At 32.3% G+C, this 22,237-nt stretch overlaps 1 protein-coding gene across 1 annotated transcript in view; it reads left to right on the top strand.

The window, feature by feature from the left end:
* Positions 1-21,488, top strand: part of LOC118182290 (hatching enzyme 1.2-like) — a 47,886-nt gene extending 26,398 nt beyond the window's left edge. The window contains exons 4-10 of the mRNA XM_085822940.1: positions 6,334-6,375; positions 8,194-8,226; positions 9,261-9,307; positions 9,388-9,472; positions 11,805-11,928; positions 16,267-16,445; positions 21,125-21,488. Of these exons, the coding sequence (XP_085679066.1) occupies positions 6,334-6,375; positions 8,194-8,226; positions 9,261-9,307; positions 9,388-9,472; positions 11,805-11,928; positions 16,267-16,445; positions 21,125-21,342 (728 nt within the window). The 3' untranslated portion in view covers positions 21,343-21,488. The remainder of the gene's footprint in view (positions 1-6,333; positions 6,376-8,193; positions 8,227-9,260; positions 9,308-9,387; positions 9,473-11,804; positions 11,929-16,266; positions 16,446-21,124) is intronic.
* Positions 21,489-22,237: the final 749 nt, after the last annotated feature.

Genomic DNA, 22,237 nt, shown 5'->3' with positions numbered 1-22,237 from the left:
AGGATGCATTTAACAACTTAAAGGAAGCTTTAACATCTGCTCCAATCCTGACGTATCCTCAGCTCGACAGACCATTTATTCTCGACACCGACGCGAGCAATGAAAGTGTCGGTGCTGTTTTGTCCCAAGAAATAGACGGCCAAGAACGTGTAGTAGCTTACTGGAGCAAGTGCCTGTCTAAACCGGAGAGGAATTACTGTGTCACAAGGAAAGAGTTGCTCGCCATAGTCAAAGCTGTAGAACATTTCCATCATTATCTATACGGGAGAAAATTCCTCCTCCGCACGGACCATGCCTCATTGGCCTGGCTTTTAAATTTCAAAAATCCTGCGGGTCAAATAGCCAGGTGGATACAGAGACTCCAAGAATATGACATCACTATCCGTCATCGTAAGGGATCATCACACGGAAACGCCGACGCCCTGTCTAGAAGACCTTGCCAAGAAAGCTGCCGATATTGTTCCAGGGTGGAAGCGAAATACGAGCTGCTGACTCCGGTCGCAAGACAAATTACAACATCAACATCGGCTGCTCGAGACCCGTGGAGTGATGATGAAGTCAGGAAAGATCAGCTGGAAGACCGCGACATTAAACCCATACTTGATTTAATAGAGTCATCAAACAGAAAACCTACATGGCAGGACATTTCTATCTGTAGTCCTACAACAAAACAATACTGGGCACTCTGGGATTCACTTCACATTCGAAACGGCGTCTTATACCGGAAATTCGAGTCGGATGATGGGAAGACGTTCCGATGGCAACTGATACTTCCAAGATCCCGGATTCCTGATGTCCTCAAAGAACTACATAACAGCCCTACAGGAGGTCACTTTGGAATTATGAAGACCTTACAGAGAGTTCGTGAGCGCTTTTACTGGAATAATGCAAAGAATGACGTGCAAAAGTGGTGCCGATCTTGCGATGCCTGTGCAGGTCGGAAAGGACCGAGGAAACGCAGCCGAGGCAGACTGCAACGTTACAACGTAGGTGCGCCTTTTGAACGTATCGCCTTTGACATCCTGGGACCTCTGCCACGAACTGCTGATGGCAACAAATACATACTCGTTGTCATTGATTACTTCACCAAGTGGCCTGAAGCTTATCCTATTCCTGATCAAGAGGCAGTCACAGTATCTGAGGTAATGATACAGCACTGGATTTCCAGGTTCGGAGTGCCTCTTCAGTTACATTCCGATCAGGGAAGGAATTTTGCCTCGGCAGTAATCAAAGAACTATGCAAACTACTTGGCATTGACAAAACTCAAACGACGCCATTGCATCCCCAGTCGGACGGCATGGTAGAGAGGTTCAATCGAACCATCCTTAATAACCTCTCATTAGTGGTTTCCAGAAACCAACAGGACTGGGACAAGAAATTACCACTCTTTTTACTGGCTTATCGCAGTGTTGTCCACGAGACTACCGGCTATTCTCTATCACAGATGCTCTTCGGTCGTGACCTTCGTCTGCCTTGTGATCTATTGTTTGGCCGCCCTCCGGATGCTCCTTCATCGTCTGAGGAATATATTCAAGATCTCCAGGCCCGGTTTGAAGTGATGCACAATTTTGCACGAGAGCGAGTCAACTTGGCGACGGAGAAGATGAAGACCCGATACGACCAAGAGCTACTGAACATCAATTCCACGAAGGAGACAAGGTGTGGTTGTGGAATCCGACTCGACGGAAAGGACTTTGTCCGAAATTACAGTCACCTTGGGATGGGCCGTACACAGTCCTAAACAGGCTGAATGACGTCGTGGTTCGGATTCGTAAGTCTCCGAACTCTAAACCTAAAGTCGTTCATTACGACAGGTTAGCTAATTACTATGGCCATAGTACATAATGTAAATAATTGTAAATAGTATAAGACCATGGTCCATTTTGTTTTTAAATGTGTATTTGATTTCTTTTATGTATTGCATTTATTGTTCATGTTGTTTATTATTGTAATGTAATGCTTATTAATGCATTTATGCCACAGTTGTAAGTTTAGCTTCCTGTCCAGGGATTGTACTGCCCGGGACGTGCAGTCCTTGGGAAGGGGGCAGTGTTACGAATTTGGTATTTAAAAAGCTAATGTTAGTTCAATTACAAATTAAATGATTTTATTTCTCGCGCAGTGCAGCGCGTGACGAATATTAAAAGAAAGCTAAGCCGTAAAATTGAAATTACAAGAGCGCGTGCATTAAATAAATAAATATCTCTTTTTGATTTCGAGAAAGTACTGGAAAATTCTAGCGCGTGATTTTAAAATCTTATAAAAGGAGGAAAACATCTCAGTTTGTAGTAGTTGCTTAGTTTGTTGTTGTTTAGAAAACTGCTCTTGTTGATTGTAGCGAATTCGCGGATTAGCGTTCTTTAGCTGTTTTTAATTGCGTTCTATTGGACATTTGAGTAGTTAAAAGATAACTACTGTGAGATATTGTAATACTGCATGATAATTTGAGAAAATTTAAGCATTTTTGTTGTGATAATAATAAATTTTTTTTTTGTTCATTTTTCATCGGACTTGTGCATTCATTTCATAACGAACCCGTACGCACGCAACAATACATATAAATTTCCTAACTTACTATCTTAAAAGTGTGAAATTTTAGGAGAAAATGTATTGTATGAAATTTTATTTAATTGTTGAAATTATACCGGTGTAAGGCATATCAATCTATCCATGAAGTTAAATTCAAAGAAAATGTCACCTTAAAATCTTTTTTTTTTTTAATTATACTTGTTTAAGGCATATCAATCCGCCCATAAAGCTAAATTCAAGAAAATTTTCACCTTAAAATATTTTTTTTCCATAAAACTGCCCTTTTGAACTGCACTATACATTTCACTTATTAAAAGAGTTAAAACATTCCATTTATATAAAAATAATAATTATATGAAAAAATTATAAGGTGGGGGCCTTCAAAGTTTATATCTTCTGATATGAGGAGGGTAAAGGAACAAATAACAGAGGTAAAAACAGGGCCTCTGTTTTGCACCAGCACTCCCTCCTCATACTCTTTCCTTACATGCATTTATTTTCTTTTTAGTATTTTTATATTCATCATCACTATGCTCAGTATTTTAAACATTACATATTTTGTATATAATTTTCAAAACATTTCTGCAACAGTTTTTCAAAATTCATTCATTCATTTTTCAAATAATTCAAAATTCTTAAACTTACAGACAGAGCAGCAAAATTCATAATTAAATATGACAAATGTCTATAAACATTGTTTTTTAAAAAGAAATGACATAAACAGTCGAGAAGCAAAGCGGCGAGAGGATGACACAGCAGCACTTAGGAAAAGGAATGGAAGAATGACGTAGTTAATTCGTCAGAGGTATTTATACTAAGTCTGATGTAATTGTAGAGACTAGCTAGGATTGGTTAATTTGAGGTTGTTTAGAAGGATCTCGAATTTGGGAGAAGAGATGAATTTAGGGGAAGAGCACCAAATACGGAATCGTTAATTTTGACGTCGACAGTTTTTTTTTAAAGCAGCTATCGTATTTTCTTATATCTTACATATATCTGTATTGTTACGTTCTACGGGTTCGAGGATTTGGAGTAATCGATGATAACACTTGATTAAAAAGCAAAACGAAATTTATTCCCTAGTATTACATAGGAGAATTCCAAAGACACGTTTATAGTCATCGAAAAACTAGGATAAATAATCTGACACAATCAGCAACACAGCTTTCAGCATTATAATGTGAAGACAGCTTTACGGCAAAGCACTAAAGTCCAGCTCTCAACTCTGTCGATCGCTCTCAAGCTGAATTCTGAACTCAAGACAATGCTATTACACTACTGAATTGAAGATGCTCCTACTGCGCGTACAGACAGGGTATAAAACCTACTTCAAAAACATTTCTGAGGAAAATCGCTAAGAATGTGTTCTAGAATGTCACGTTCCGTCTATGACAAATCACCCATTTTGTCGCGAAATATCGCCAAATAGGCGATTTCGCGCCAAATCTGGCAACCCTAATTCCGCATTGCGGAAAAGCTATCTTACCGCAGCTATGAAATTTGGAAAAGTATATATGTTACCGTGAAAGACCGAAATTGGAGAATGTCAACTTTTACCAAATACGTTGGTGAAAGATCGAGTATTGCATTACATTCTTGTACATTCGGACCCTCACCAGTGTATGTCGACAATCACAGATATGCTCTGGTGTAGGTCGAAAAGAGAGGAGTATATGTACACGCTGTCATTGAAATAGGAAGTGTTTCACAAATAAATGCAGTTGTAAAAGCAAAGGCCTCTTGTGCAATTCAAAGTGTCATTATAGTTTAAGTTGTAGCAATAAATACCATTTGAATCACATAATTTAGTAAGTTTTTAACTTCTATTATTTTCCTTTCTCATTTTGAATGTACTGTGTGTATTAAGTTCTTATGCTCTTAAGTTCTTATTTTAAGTTTCAAGTGCGTTTGTTCGCGACTGAATTGCGGAGAAGAAAATATAATATTCTTATATATTCAACATTCACCATTAGTACGCTGTGAATGTCGACATTTACCGGTGTAAGTAAGAAATAAGAGTATTTGGAAAATATTTCGGACATACACCAAGCGACTATGTGAATGTTGACATTCACCGGTGAATGTCGACATTCTACAGATTTCGGTGTTTCACCGTAACATATATATATAATAGTGCAATTGAATTCCTTAAAAAAGGGAGATGTTAAGAGAACTGAGACAATAAATTCGTATATTTTGCTTTACTTTCCCATAACTTTGATGAACTTTGACATTTTCTTCTTGACCAAACTTTCCGATAGCATAATCAGTCTATTAAACGCATAATAATTTGCATATTAGGTAAAGTATTATAATGAAAAGTAATTATACGATTAAATAAGCCAAAGGACAGAAAATGCCAAATGCGAGTTAAATAAGCCAAAGGACAAAAAATGTTTCTAAAATCATTCAGAAGAGTTTGTTTCGGAAAAGGATACAAGCACCATCTGTCTAGAGGAAAATGGCAACTTCGAAGAAAGGACTTGAAGGACTTGAAAGGAGTCTTGAATTCAAATCTCTTATGAACGCCAATATTCAGCCGCCTCGCCATTGGTGGGCTAATATTAAGAAAATAAATATATTTATAATACTATTAGATGATGTATATCGCTCCCTTTGATAGAAAGGTGAATTGTTTTCCAGATGATTCATATTTCTATCGCTATCAATAAACAAAAAAAAATTACGAGCTGATATGAAGACGAAAATTTTTAACCAAACGTTTGCAAATGTAAAGGGCATTAAAATGAATAAAAATAATTTGTGATGATAGTGATAGCTCATGTAAGATGTAACACGTAAATTAGAGGTTTGTTAAAACACAATATATTGTTTATGCAAAGTTCGCAAGGAAATTTCATGATAAAAAGTAATATATTACTTATATAAATAAGTATAATGTCGCATGAAATATGCTTTCAATAAGAATAATTACTTTGCCCCCATTTATATAAATTTCATAATAGTTTTGAGAAACAAAAAGGCTTTAGAATGTTTATATTTGCAGAAATGAATGGTTCGGGAGGCAATTTTCCAGTTTGAAATAAAGTCACGTAAATCCCATTCCTAGATTTTCAGGTGAAAAGTAATTCTTAGGAATATTATTCCAAATACAATTATTAGCTAGTGACTTAAGTCACTATTTTTTATTCATTTAAATATGCAGGTTCGTAATCAAGATTTAAAAAACTATTTATTTTTGAATTGTGAGGGACTCATCCTATATAATACTCTCACAGCATGTAAAATGTCTCGCTTGTTGTCAGGTTAGCAATTATATATGAGGATGGGTATGGTACATTAAATAGCATTGATGTACTATATAATTCCCTACTTTTGCATTTTCGGTTAATCTTTTCACTATGATCTCTCTTGATAATAAATAATTAAGGTATAGTAAATAAAAAATATAAAAATACCACCCACTATTTAATAGTAAAATATATTCCTATCAGACCGTTCATAACGTAACAAATGTTATTTTACGCTCTCATAACTTATTCCACTTTTTCTCTTTCTCTGTTTGGTATTTAGAGATCACGTGATTCACCTATGAGACTTTAGATCAAAGAGAAAACGTCAAGAAGCTTACAATAGAGTATTTGCTTATAAACAAATTCAATTGCTCAAAACAGTGTATTTGAGCAGGTGGAGCTGTTTAAACTGGCTTTATTGGAGGGTCAGCTGTAGTTGTAATGAGTGCATTTATTTACGTTATTAAAATAGTTAACAAGATTATTATCTATGTAGATTTCTAATTAGTTTTTAATTAAACCAATTAAATTTATTTTTGATTCTTTCAGATCTCAAAATTGACGATGTCAGCTTAGTCCGACCAAAGGAAGGTATATTTATTTTGTTTTCAATATGTTTTAATGCACTTGTTACAATGTTCAAGACTTTATCAAATGACAAAAATCAAAGCATTTTTTAAATTAGTGAAACTAAATACTCGTATGCGACCTTTGAATATAGTTTCATTAAGCATACTTAAATGAGTTTTCTAATTCTATTATTTCTTAGAGAAATGCAACATAAAAAGTGCACAAATATCCCATTATGTATATTCATTCGATTCAGACATGCTTTTGAAAATTTAATAATATGCATTTTAAAGGAGGACAACACATTTATTGTACACAATAATTAGTGCAACTGAAAGTGGTTATGTAAGTCAGTACCTTGAATTCACAGAACATGTCTCACTTCTTCCACTCAACGTGCTGTCAATGTCATGGCATTCAAAGCATCGCTGCCATTTTCCAGGAACATTTGCCATAAGGCACTGTAGAGTGCTCTGTCCTACTTAACATTCAAAATTTTCTGACGAGATTAATTTTATTGTTAATGTTAAGTACGGTGAGAATGAAAACTTGCGTTTTGAAATTGTCCTATAAAAATGACTGCTGCAGGGAGGTCCATGAAATTGAATGACAGCCACTGTCTATCATCATGTAGAAAACAAGTCGTCCGGGAAATGCAGCAGACGTTTTATAGGAATGTTTCTATGTTTCCTTCATGCTATCATCTTATAATAGCCTTAAAAATGCAATCCATCAGCGAAATCCAAATATTACTATGGACAATCTACATCGAGTTATGACAAGTACACATGGGAGATGGTAACAATACCTTAATTAACAAGAATATTGTTTCGAAGACTCTAAGATATTGTTTTGAAGAAATTAAGCCTATTTTTTGAATTTAAGACTTATATGACATACCATGCTTGCGTTGTATTTATTAATGTTCACTTAAAATATTTTCTACTGCTTCGAAAATGGATAATGTTAAAAGGTGTCATTTTTATAATGCAGATTTTTAAGATAATTATTATTTTACTTTGATTTAAGTTTGTCATTAAATAGCAACCCTAATGTCGGCGAATATTTCAAGCCTAAATATCCTCAAAGCTTTAAAACGCAAAAGGTATCTTACTTTCATGCATTAGAGATCTCTTTCTGTAAATCGAAACTTAGCGGAAATTTTAAATGCATCTCTATATATACTTTGTTTTTCTTTTTATTAGAAATGTATTCAAAGTCATTCACATGTTCTCATACCAAATTGGCAGTATAACAATTTTTGCAGTAATCATTGATTACGCAGAGAACATGAAAACAAGCTCATGCTACTCGCAGTTCACAGCACCGCAACTTATTTAATTTTTAAGCAGGATTATTCATTATTAATAGACTGCGTAGTTGTTTTTCTGAGATTATGGAAAGTAATTGTCATATTGTTATGAAAATCTCTACAAAAGTTGTTCAGATATTAATTTATGTTTGTCATTCAGCTCCGATATCGGCAACGATCATTAATTCAGACAAATAATACCGATGGCGATCTGCACACATACCTGTATTTTCTCACATTTGGAAACGACAGTTTGATGTTTATGCATTTATTATGTACAGAACATTAGAAATTGCAATTTTGTTATCCATACGTACAGAAAAATGATGCAAATGAAAGTTAAAATGTATTTAAAGTGTTAATTGAAATAAAAAATTGCAAAAAGAGTTTAATATTATAAAGCTATTATAAGTACGTTTTATTTTGAAGTGTGTAATATGTTTCATTTGCATTATGGTTGTCCAATAAAAGTTATTGCTAAGCTGAAATTATATATTAGTTTTAGTCATTATTTTTATATTTTCTAGGAAAAGAAGATTGGCACCCTATGTTTAATAAAGGTATGTCTTTGACCATGAAAAGTTTCAAAAATTAAGAAGAAACGTATTTAGGAGTTTTTTATACCTTTTATTTTGTATTTGTGTTAATTTAATATCTTTACATTTTGAATGGTTCATATAAAAATATAGCATTTGTATTAAAGAGTTATTATAAGTAAAAACAATCAATGATTATTAAAAAACTTTTGATTTTCATTTTTAATTCCATGCAAAATACGTGTAATTATTTTCCTTTTTGTTATGAAATAAAAATAAATGATTGTATGGAATAGGTACAAAGCAATCACTATTTTCATTTCGTTTTAGATTTTCCCATTTTCATACAATTATTACAATGAGAATGTTGCAGTAAACGCCTAGAAGCTTTAAAAACTCTTTTTTTCCTTTCTATGTTTTGTGAATGTTTAATTCTTAGTCGAAGATGAATATATCCTGGTAACCAATAAGAGAGAAATACTAAGAAACAGAGTTAACATTTTGGGTAGAAAATTCGGCATTTTCTATTGCATATAAAAATCTAGAAAAAGTATTCAACCAGAGACTTCAAATAGAAAATTGTTTTTGTCCATTCTTTGCCATATCTCGTTGAAAAAAGGAAGTGAATTTATAAATGTGACATTGTTTTGAATGTAAAATATGCTTAGATGTCTAATGTTTAACATTTATACTTTATAAACTAGAACACTTGCAACCCAATATTAACATACATATTTTTGTTAACTACATAGTTATATTTGTTTGCAATTTTTTTGTGTTGAAGTTCATTGCTTTGAGTGCTTCATTGCTTCATATTATACTTGTATTACACTCATTTTTACTACTGATACGATAATTATTATGCTTTTAAGAAATTTCATCTACATTTTTTGTGATATTTGAAACTGAAGTCTCATTTTGTTAAATGCTGCTTTTTTAATTGTTTTAAAATTTTAATAATTTGCCTTATTTGTTACCTCTTTATGTCTTCAATGATATTGCCTTATTTTATGAACTTTTAATAATCACTGATTTATACAAGTAATTCTTTTTTATAGCACTGAAATATGGAGATATTTTGATGCTAAACGAACAACAGGAAGAGGTAAAGACAACGAATGTGTTTTATATCATGTTTGTTCAATACAATTCAAATCTATGGATATTGTATTCATTTCCCTTTAGGAACGTCAAGGTATTCGCTTCGAGAAATATGGAGGAAGCAGATGGCCTGAAAACAAAGTTCCCTATGCAATATCTAGGGCATTCTGTAAGCATGCTTATTTTCTGTTAAGTTGCATTCGACATTTCCTAAGCAAAAGGAAGGAATTTATGCAGAATTTTGATAATACCTCATGTAATACCCTACCATATGTACATATTTCAAATGTCGAAAATTCCTTTACTACATTCTTTATTTGCTTGAAGTTGGCATTACGTAATTATATTAAATCACGGTTATATAAATATTGCTTCCACAAACAATGTTACTTAAACATTACTGCTTTAAAGTACGCCTAATTCAAAAACTACAAGTCTTTTTTGTAGCATTAAATTGCCAATTTGCTAAACTGAAAATTCTGCATCAAATTATATTCTACTGTCGTATCACAACACCCACTTGTTATCATATTAAGATTTAAAACAAAATGGAGTAAAAATATGGAATGGACTTCAAGTTGTCAGTTTATATCCGCTGCATAATAATTGCTAAATATTTCGCAGTAAGAACATATAGTACCTTGTAAGCTTAGATGAGATATTAAATACTGATTTATAAATCGTAAATAATTATAGGAATTTAATATTGATGTCAGTTTCTGTTTAAACAGTTTTTTCTAATCTCAAATTAATAAAGAAATTAATATATCAATATTTTTATATTTTTAAAATACTAGTGATCTTGAGTTATCGGATCTTGAGTTCTTGTAGTGAGCTAGAGTTATCCGCAGTAGAAAGTAGAAAGAAGTCGCAAAAAATTAATGTCTTTATTGTTATTCTACAAAATTAAAATAAGATTTTATTCATAGGAAATTCCAATAATTTCTAAAGTGTGCAGAGTGCATGAATTAAGAAACATTCCTTGAATATTGAAAGGTAAATTAAACCAAAGCATCATAAGTGTCCTATTGCCCTCGACAACCAGTGCTAATTTCAACATGCTGCAGCAGCGGTAGCAAAATGAAAGAAAAAGGTCAAAGAAAAAAAGGAACATTATAATTTAATATGCTTTTATGATACTGTGTTATTAAAATTCTATATGCTTACCAGAAAGCATGAAAGAAGAGCAAATATTGAAATGCTTACTAGGAAGAATAAAGAACGGAAGCAGGAACTTCAAATACATCCACGAATATTCAACTCCAAAGGCATGTTTGTTGACAAACACTCTAAATTCATGCATCTAACAGCTCTCATACAATTCAACAGAAGTTTTAGAGAGGTACTAAAGTTGTTAGAATTCTTGATATTCATTTTGGTCCTTACATATTGAAAGGAGTTTCGGAACTGAAAGAACTGAATTACATTGGATAGTAGAGAATGAAATAATTAAATGTGATCATGAAGAGATTAAAGTGGAGAGTTTTAGATACGTTGTACATTTTTGAAGGCAGTAATTCAATAATTTGAGCTTCAAATGCATTTCTTTAAAATTTGGTTTTATGTATAACTTTCAAACATACTGTGAAATCTTTCGAGCTTTATAATTTTTCCAAATGCATGAACTAAATAAAACTCCCTTGTGTAAATATTTTCCTAATAACGTCCTTATTTCGACTTAATCTTTCCTGATTTATAACATGGTAAATATGTCTAAAAATCTTGTAATTATTCTTCGATTATCCCTAATTTTTTATTTATTACAATATCCTTTAAACAATAGTACAAGAACCCGAAAGAAGCGTATAGTTTATTTTAGGAACGTTATTTCTCAAACAAGTTTCAATGTCTTTCTCGCAGCATTTTTGAAAACTTTGTCTTATTTTTAGAAAAAGTCCGGAGATAACTAACATTCTTAGATGCAGGTGTCAAGCTTGCTTTAACATGTACTGGTATATACGTGAAAGATTAAAACATAATAAAGAATACTATGAAACAGAACCTAAAAAATCTTGAAAACAGACAAAATCCTCGCATATCAACATATCATTAAAAATTAAATTGAAATATTTTCATCGGCATCGTATACAGAAACGTATGTAAATGTGCAATAATAAACTCAGTGCTATCATATAAGCGTACAATTTCCTTATAATGTTATGTCATATGCATAATTTCTTTGCCCAAAATAACTTGCCTAAATGTGAAGTCCTAGTGCCGTAAACAGGTGCTCCTATTTTGCATTATCCTATACATATATTAAGGTTATAGGAAAACAAGATTTTTTTAAAACTGAAGAGCTAAGAAATTTAACATCGTCGTGTATTTGCTAGGTAAAGCTATGGATGTGACTTTTGAAACGATCTGACTATATATATTTTTTTTAATGCAAGGGTGTTTTAAATTTACAATATTCTTTGGCTAGGTTTATGAAATAAATGTGCCTTTATGTTTTACGATACAATTTAGTTGTAAAATTATCTTTATTCCATGAATTTCAGCTTCCTCTCAAAAAAGAGCAATAACACAGGCTGTTGAGGTGTGGAATAATGAAGTTAAGTGTGTCAGATTTGTTCCGAGGAGATGGTGGCAAAGAGATTATGTTTTCTTCTTTGACGGAAATGGGTAAGAATGAAGGTGTTACCAATATACATTAGTATTCTGTTAATAATGTCAGTTTCAAACTTAAGAAAAAAAAAAAGGAAGTAGAAATTTATAAGTTTCGCTGCATCGTTATCAGGGCGTTGGTGGAACGAAAGGAGCAGCCTAAATGAAAGTTTAAAACTTAAAATAATCCCAGAAGAAAAATCAATGAAATCTGTGTCTTTATCAGTCCAACCCCTACAGGCTGAACCAAGAAACTGCAGAATTATAGCACCCAAAACACGAAGAAATTTTAAAAAAGCATAAAAGTATTATTTGGAGCAGGCTGGATCCAAAAATCAAAACATGAAAATATAAGCAATCCAATACATGAAAAAATAAAAACACATGCCAATTTGGAAACCAATACATGAAAAAAAATACAAACATATTTAAAGTTTGAAAATTTTTTACCCGGCTTGTTTGGTAAAGATCGTGTTAAAAATTTTGAAAATATATAGCATGAAATTGTAAATAAATAATAAAACTTAAAAATCTAATGATAATAATTTTTAATTTACGTAGTTCGACTCCAAAACACATGTAAAACAGAAGCAATCCGACATGTGAAGAAATAATAAATGAAAATTTGATCTATAAAATATAAAATAAAATAAAAAATAAAAAACAATATTAGGAGTTAATTTTAAAATATATAACATTACAGTAACAATGGTTTTGAAATGCAAAAATATATTCGACCTGTTTAGTAGCAAAGTCCTTGTGCTAAGCCTATTGCGTCAAGTAATGAATTTAGATCAATTACGAGTTTTAAACATTAATATTAATAAATTAATTAGGAAAAACTTTTATTGCAATATTAAATATTGTGTAGTAAAAATGAATAATTTTTAAAAAGGAAAAACTTCGAATTACCTGGATTTTGAATCCTAAAAGAAATCCAATGGTAACTGCCATAAAATTAAATTCAAGTGTATCGCTTCAGATCAACGAATGAAATAAGCTGCAGTGTTTAGTACCAAAATATTTATTTATTTTTTAAAATTCGGCGATAGAGAAAGTGGGCAGTACATTGTGAAAAAATAAAAAATGTGAAGAACAAATAAATAAATTTGATGAAATTAAATAATTGTGACGAAGTTAGGGCAGTGTCTAATAAACTGTTAGGCATCTTCGAGAATGCAATTTAGCAAAAATGTTACAAATAATAGGTAATCTGAAAAAGAAATATGGTAGAAAATGAATTTTAGTTTAGTCTTCATAATCATAAAATTTGCCTAATGTGTGAATTTAGGAAATAATATTGAATTTCGTTTATTAGGAACAGATTAATAAAAATGAGAATTTGTGGGTAATTTAGTAACAGTAATAATTTAGTATAAGGTAGTAAGGGTAGTATAAAAGAACAATAACTATAACATGGAAACTTTCAAATAGCATAAAATAATTATTACGCCTACTATTAATATTAGGCTGTAAATATTTCACAGATTACTGCATTAATAATTAGTTATTGATCAGTTCAGTTGCATTTCTGCAATAATACATTTTGGTCCTCTTTCTGACACCAGCATACTTATCACAAACCTATACTTTACACGACAGGCATTGAATCATGTTTCCCTTGAAGTCATCACAACAGATAGCACAGAATAATGAATCCTCGTTAAAACTGATAGGCTTACTTACGGAAGGCAGTGAAAGTTTAGCCTTAACTGTCTTCTTCGGTTCAGAAGTTTGGAGTCGTTTTTTCACAGCGGAGTCTCTTCTTAATTTTTTTTTCAGCCTCTTCCCGTATCTGCTTGTATGGGCTACTTGTTGAAAGAAATTACGGACAGATTGGGCTGCATATAGAGACTCTGCTCACTTTTACGGTTAAGAGATTTTTTGTTATCTAAGATATTGTGTATCTAGGCAAAACTAGAGGCTAGGACGTTAACAGTGGAGAAGTTCCTAGGAGATCATAAAGATGGACGCAATAGGAGAAAACTGTATTGTTGTTTGGATTTTTAATTGATCCTTTTCCAACTAAGAATTTAGATGGAAGCGGAGCGATTTCACTCAACTTTCACTTTAACGTTTGATAACAATATTGACGCCCAAGAGAGAAGCGGTTCTGATTCTGTTCCACTCGTGGTTTGCGTTCATTAGCCAATTTCCTGTTTTAGCAGACCATTCGTTACCTTCCTTATTGTTGCTGTTGGCCATGTGCTTTCTCTAGCAGTCTTGCTATATGGAACTGGGTAACTAATTTCTGGAACTGAACTGCTAATTTCCCTTCTGTCTGTCTCTGTTATGCTAATTTCCCTTCTGTCTGTCTCTGTCTCTGTTATGTTCTTCATTTCATTGATGTTCAATGGCTTAAAGAATGAAACGTCAAGGGGTTGCAGTCTATGGGTTGTGTGATCCAGGAGTGAGAACATAATTATATAATTTTCTAGAGCAAATTCTAATGCTTCGAGATTTCTATTATGTGTACGATGTCCATTTAGACGGAGTAAAACTTTTTCTCCTTCTAAGGGTGAACTGTTTCGATGAAATGTTTTAGCTACCGTGCAAATATATATCTGTTTATGAATTCACTTTCCAGATTGTATGCAGAAATTGTTCCTGGTGGAGCTCCATCTTGTAATTCGTCCGCAGATTGTGTACTTTTAGAATTAGAAGTTGTGGGTCTTATTGTCCAATGGCAGATGCACAGCAAACTGCTGTTGTAGCGCCTCTTTCTTCATTGGCAATGGCTCCTGCAGCCTTCTAACCCTTCAAGAACCATTCGAGGTTTCTTTTGGACTACTGACAAGCCTATCTCGTCTTCAATGAAAACTCGAGTTACATCGAATTTATTTTCGTCAACAACACTCTCTAATAAGTCAAAAAATGTTTGACGTTCTCTTTATTGAATCCTTTTGCCCGAGCAAAGGATGTAACGCATAGCAACGCAGGCTGGCTCATTGAAGACAACTGGCAGTCGGTATGTAATTCTTCCGTGATTTCGGTTATAACAAAGTAAACAACCATTGTTAAAATAGCCAAATAAATCTGACTTAACGCAATTTAAATATTATTAGTAACATCTAAAACGCTATTAACATCTCACTGGTATCTATATTTTCTTTGCATTGCTAAATTAGAAGACGAGTACAAAAATCTTACCTTCTTGTAAAGCAACTTTGTTTAAGCGTAGATCAACTCCCAGTCAAGATGGCGGTTTTCAAGCTTTATGCAGTATATTACACAGCCAACAGGTAGCGTCTACTGTCAATAACTAGAAAATAATGGAGAAGGCTCAACGAAAGCAGCTGGCCGATCGATAGCAACGTGATGGTCAGAGGTGTTGTTATTTAAAAAATTGTCAAGTGCTAGTAATTCTTTGTTTTTTAATTTTTTAACTAAGTTATTACTATTAAACTTTTAAACGTATTATTTATTTTGCATGATTGTGAATACTTGTTTCCATTTTCAGCATGCAATTGAATTAGCTTTTAACTGCTTTTTACTTGCCATTTATTCATTATCATGCCTTATATTTCACAATTAATTGCTTTTTCCTTCCCAGTTTCATTAATACTTTCCTGGTTTCCATTAATATTTTGTTTAATTTTCGTGTTTTGCATTTTTTGTATTTTTATTGTTTTTAATCCTGTTATTTTCTATTTGCTACTAATCCTTCTATTTATTATTGCTATTATTGTTAAAACAAACCATTAAGAATACAGACCTTGAAAAATTTCCAAACTTTTATGTATATTGTGAGATTGATGAAGGTCTCCTATTGGATACCAATCACGTTATCTGCTTTGACTACTCTGATTAACTTATTAGCTCAGATATAGATACAAAATAGATATAAAACTCCCTACGTAGACGAAATGCTAACAGGAAATATGTTTGCAAGGAAGACTTATTCAAAGATATGTTTCCTCATCTAGACGGGGCTTAGCATAGCTATGTGCAGATAGTCATTCCCGTCGTTCTACAGCTGAATTTGCTAAGAAAGTGGTGTAGCCTTTTCAAAGCATGGTTAAGCGCTAGCGTCCATAAAATCGTGCACATGCAGACACATCAAGTGATACAGTTATATTCCCATCAATGATAGCAGTGTAAAGTTCACCAAATTAAATCTACGAAACATTAAGAAATTTTATTAATTTGTATTAAGCTTAAACTTCGAGGCAGCAGTTTAATAGTAAGTCTTGTACTGTTATATAGCTTGAGTACTTTTACGTAATGTACTTGGTTATTCGTCGAAAATAATAACTTCTTATAGAATATAATAATTTAGTATGATTAAAGTTTCTAGTTTTCTGTATTTTTTATTAAAAAAGTAGCAGAGTTTCCAGATTTGATGTTTATTTTCAGATGCTATTCCAACTTAGGCCGAGTGGGCGGACAACAGCCAATTTCCATCGACACCAACGGATGTCTCAGTCAGTCAACTATCTTGCACGAGATGGATCATGCTGTAGGGTTTGCTCATGAACAAAATCGTTCTGATCGCGATAAATATATTAGAGTGCTGTTTGAAAATATACCTGAAGGTGAGCTACTTTCGCATAACAAAAGAAATCTTTCAACTATTTCACTATGGTCAATTTCTACTTTGTCAATAACATTAGGAAGAATCTTATTAGAGTTTTAGCCAGTCATAGGTTATGTCTACTTGAGCGACTGTAGGATATATGAGTAAAAGCACTGATTAATACATGCTATCTCAATAATACTTCGGTGGTTTACTATTTTGTGTAAGTGATAATTCTATTTATAAAAATTAAATTCTATCAGAGTCATTAAGATCCATTTACATCTAATCAAAGTTTAGTCTTTACTCTAAAAGTTGTTATTTTTTATGAATTTTGCTTTATCTTTTAGTGTTGAATATGAATAATTGAAAATTAAGTCTGATGTTTTAGACAATGAAAATTCGATCTGTATATAAGCAATAAATCTATAAGGTATTTCTTCCACCTTCTTAGCATGCCTTCGTAGTGAAGTGGTCAACACCTGGGCGCGTATTCCAGAGGTCCGTGGCGCGATTCCCGCGTGGGCGTTGCTCATTTTTCATCTCTCCTGCTTTCCGAAAACACCTAATGTCTCTAGAAATCTACCTATTTACGACAGAAATTATAAAAATACAAAGAATAACTGAAATCTAATTTATTGTATAAAAGATAAGTATTATGGAATATTAATTAACACCATCTAATCCGCAAACATTCGAGTAAAACTCTAGAAACAGAAAAAAGTGCATTATTAATCGTAACCAAAGTATCTTTCGAAATATTGACAAAATTATAGCAATTGTAAAGCTTGTCCAAAATATTAATACACTTCGGAAATAAATGAAGGAAAGTAATGACAACGAAATCAAAGAGATAATTTGAGTACTCTCTTTTACTCAGCTTACATAGCTCCTCATATTTATATAGCTTTCATGACTGTACGTAAAAGTTTGAGGTTTTGAAGATAATATCTAATATAATATCCTATAATATCCATTTTTGAAGATAATATCTAGTATCTCCCTCCAGTTCGTAATTAGAATCAAATGAAAAAATTAGAATAATTGTAAAGATTGTTTAAAATGTTGGTTACTAAACTAAATTGTTATAATGACTTTGTTTTGCCGAGAACTAACAAACTTAGATGAGTTAATAGAAGCTGAATCTCTTTACCAAACGATATCGCCGCATTACAGAAGTTTTCTGATTCACGTAACATAAAACCATTAAAAATTTCACGACACACCTCATCCTTCACTTCTTTGTGCTCAGTATATAACCTGTATAGAGTTTCTGTGTTCGCTATGAAAGAGACTGTATACCTCACAGAAAATATTATGAATTCTTTAGTCTAATCATACGAGTATTTACTCAAGACTTAAACATGTAATCCTCGATGGTCATGGACATAAAAAGTATACGTTCGTAGTTAAAAAATACCACTCTTCAGTGGTGCTGTTTTACCTTATATCAGGTTTTATGTGCGCCTTGCTTAAAAATTATACTCAGCTTCTTAGCCATATGTGATATAGAATCTAATTTACACATATTAAAAGTATTTTTTCAGCCGTCAATAAATCTTCTTTTACATCGGAACCGGTTCATCTCTGCTTTGGTTTTTAAGTCATCAATAAACTCTCGATTACTAGCTGCTGATCTTCGCTGAAAGAATTATTTTGAAAATTACAGTTATTTTCTGAAGGTTTTGTGAATGCGTACTTAAGAACACTTCAGTTATTTCTCAGCATTTGAGATATAAACTAGTACGTCAGCTGTTCTTTTTGTGCAGTCACTAACTTAACTGAAAAATTATATAATATTTCTAAGGGATTCAATTATATTTAAGTTTTATACTATGTAAGGAATTTCTTCCTCCTTAGCGTGCCTTAGTGGTGTAATTTGAAGCAGATTTTATTAGCTATCGGGACATTTAAAGATGAATTCCTGGGAGAGCAGCTCTAACTGTTCATGTTTCCTGCTCTAATAAGTAACAAACGATACGTGACGTCCGAATTAAAATGTTGTGGAAGATAACTACATGGATCGATACCATCTGAATTTGGTCACTGGGTTCCCTATTCCCTAGTCGCTTTTTAATTAGGGAAGAATGTAAGGAATTTTCTCCGGTTGATCTTTACATTATGGTAACTTGGCGATTTTTTGGCGAAAATTTGGCAACCAACTCTCCTACAGCAACCCTCTATTTTTTTCCCCGCCGCCATTTTGTCTTCACGAAGTAAAGACATGTTTCTTTTCTTCTTATCTACTGAACACTTCTTCCAACAATCTACTAGCCGAATTACACTTATGCTAGAAATTTTATCAAACAAAACTGCTTAATCATGACAAATATTCACTGCAAAATTGGGAAAGAGTGCACAATACCATACTCCTTACGCGTTTTTCAAAATAACACATACACATAAACCATGTACACGCCGACTTATTTTTACTTAAAAAAAATCCCAGAATTGCACAAAAATGGCATTGCGGACACTCTTCACTATATCCATGTACACTGCTTTTTTCTCATAAATTAGAAAAATTTCACGAAAATACATGACAATTTTCTCAATCTTTAAACCCGGTAAAAAGAACATATATGAAATTACCTGATCGCGAAAAAGTATTTACCCTTTACAAATATGAACATTTCCACATATAAAATAAATAAAATATCCAAAAACTTTTACCTCTAAATCATCTATTACATTATACACGTCACCAACGAATTCATACCGCAAGCATTACAAATACTTAGTATCAAATATTTAAATTATTTCCATGCACGTTTATTTCAACTTAAACGTATAGCAAATTCCTACAAACATAAAATTCACAAAATAACTATCATTTCATTAAAATATAATTAAATTCAAAACCACTACTTAAAATATAAATGAGCACATACATTAAATTAATAAAAATTACCTTACAATCCTAATTACTTTAAACTAAATCATTGCTAATAACAATTTTCCCAATAATACCAAATTCCTTTCCACCTTACATTTAGAACAATGCATAAAAATAATATCCTCAAATAATTAAAAATACTAATTTACCTAATCTTCTTCAGAATCTTGATTACGTGGCGGATACACTTTTCTAATTCATTCAATAAAATTATTGAAAGATTTTTTCTGCGAATTTTTCCTCCATACTTCCTCCGCTAAATAAAAAGCAAACTTCTCTTTATCACAATGCCTAAATACCCATTTCGAATTAACTTTAGTTAGGGACATGGGATCCAAAAATTAAACAACACTGTTTCACACAACACAGTATAAAACTAAATACAAAATTTCCACATTTTTTCCTGATTTCCCCCCTTTTCCGATTAAAGAACCGTAATTCGTCCATTAATATCACATGACATATCCCATGATCTCTCATTTCCCTCACACAAAATAATGCGTAATCGGAACTGAGTACTGCTCACATTATTACCAAAGTCCCAGGTAGTAACCTTTATCGCCTCCAAAATGTCGCCAAACTACCAGTTACCATATTGTAAAGATCAACCTTTTCTCCGTATTTACTTCGTGGTGTAATTGGGAGAATTTCCGGTTAGCAACTGAAAAGGCTAGATTTCACATGCCAGAGAAAGAGCTGTTGATTTTTCATGTTTTCTTCCTCAATGAATACCAATAGTCTCTATAAATAGTCTTCATCGAATGCGTTTGTTAATCAGTTAACTTGAAAATGTTTAGAATGAAATGAGTTTCTGCATTATTCTAACCTTTTTGGATAAGAGTAGCATAATTTAAATTTTATCACATTCGAACAAATGATCATATAGTGCTATACTCCTTTTTTTTAATTAATGGCAGAACACTTCTCGGTTTAGATGTCATACCAGGTGCCGCGTTAGGTGAACATGTCAGTGTGACGAAGTTCTTTTCTAACATTCCCTATCTAATTTAAGCAAGAGCGAGTTTGTCTCAAACCCTTGAAAAAATCTTAGAGGTGACAATGTTATTTACCACAAAAGGTACCTAAGTTTTCATTAATTTTTATTTATCTTGGTCAAATTCTAAAGAATGTTAAAATAATATTAAAAATTTACCATTACAGTCTTACAAATCAGAACAACATTGTAATTTTCCTGACGTATTGAGCATCCTGCTTTGCTTTTACCTATCAATGAAAGATTTTATCAAAATGTAAAAAAAATGTCTTGCTTTTATTAATTTTAATTCTATACAAAATTGTCTCTTTTTGTTTATTTTCAAAGTTCATGCATCAAGAACTATTTCTGAATAAAAAGTAATAAATCAAAAATTGAAAGGATTTATTGAAAAAATTCTAAATTAGTTTTAACTTTTAATCACAAATGATTTTTAAAATAATTATTGCCAATATAATGACTGAACTTGTACATTTTATGTAAAAATAACACAATCATTTTGACCAGAGAGATTTAATCTTGCTAAATGTTTATTATGTTTCCTTGAAACGTGGGAATTTGGATGTTGACTAGAATTCAGTATGTATTTCTCTACCCATGGATGATATCTTTGGATATATCGAATTTCAATCTTATTGTTTGTTTATGCATTGTACCGCCACTCAGTTTTATTAGTTTAGGTTTTATGTACACGGGGAAATGAGTTATATTGTATGACTGAATATATCTCTGAATTGATTAATTTTTGTTTGAGCAATTTCTGTAAGAGATGAAAATGTTTCTTTTCTGTTTTTCTTTCATTGATTAGAATGGCGATCACAATACGAAAAAACCAATTCTGAGGATTTCGGTCTTCAAGGTAACTATGATTACTACTCAGTGATGCATTATCCTGTTGGTGCACCAGGAACCGATAAACCAGCATTCGAGGTACTCGACAAAAATATTGATTTATCTAAGATAGGACACGGAGAAGGATTTACGGAAATGGATATACAGAAAATACATGAGCTCTACTGTTCATGAAATATCTGATATCAACTCAAATACAAATTGGTCTTTTCTTCCATTACCTTTTTCTTTTCGTAAAGTGTTTTCCTCCTATAAATATTATTATTAATATTCTATTCGTAATATGTATTTTAATAAAAATATGTTACAGTGTCCTTTAATATTAGTCTCTCTGCATTATTTTTCAGTGTTTCAAAATAATTAAGCCTTGTGAGAAGTTGATTAATATGCATATATATCTGTACAAAAATCTAAAGAACTGGAAAATACTCAGTTATTTTAAGGACCTGAAAGGAAATTCTGAATAACACATAACTTGGGTTACTTAAATATAACAAATTTTCGTTTCTATTCTAACAGGTCATATTTGAAAATAAAAATTGTTTTCTCAAATGTTATACATTAACGTTCCTGTAGAAAATAAATTAAAGGAACAGATGCGTAACAAAACATTACTGATGAAGCACAGATGTTTAATAATTTGTTAATATAATAGTGTTGTGATATTCAGAGAACAAAACATAAACACGGTAGAAGTATGGGATGTCACAGGTGTCTTTTCTGTAATTTTGCTAAGATTATAGTATATGTTTATAAAAAATCTAATCTTCGCAAAAATTTTCTAAATTAAATTTACTAACTTAAATTCTCCAATTTAATTACTTAACCCCTTCGCGCCGACTGTCACGTATACGTGCCAGCAACGAACACACTTATCTACCGGCCGACACGCAGGCGTGCCAGAGCATTGTTGCATTCTCTACCGACTGTCACGTATTTGTGCCAGTACCTTGGAACGTTTTTCAAACTATAATTTCTGCCACATGATGGCACTGTATGTCCATATGGTTTCAGATACATGTGCATTAGACCTTCTACTTGAAATGAGAGAAGCATGACTCACATACAC

The sequence above is a fragment of the Stegodyphus dumicola genome, chromosome 8 (genome assembly GCF_044657685.1).
Source record: "Stegodyphus dumicola isolate Sdum_Otavi_A_Nest chromosome 8, ASM4465768v1".
NCBI lineage: Eukaryota > Metazoa > Arthropoda > Arachnida > Araneae > Eresidae > Stegodyphus > Stegodyphus dumicola.
The sequence above is the reverse complement of the archived record's forward strand: the minus strand, read 5'-3'. Positions and strand labels throughout refer to the sequence as shown.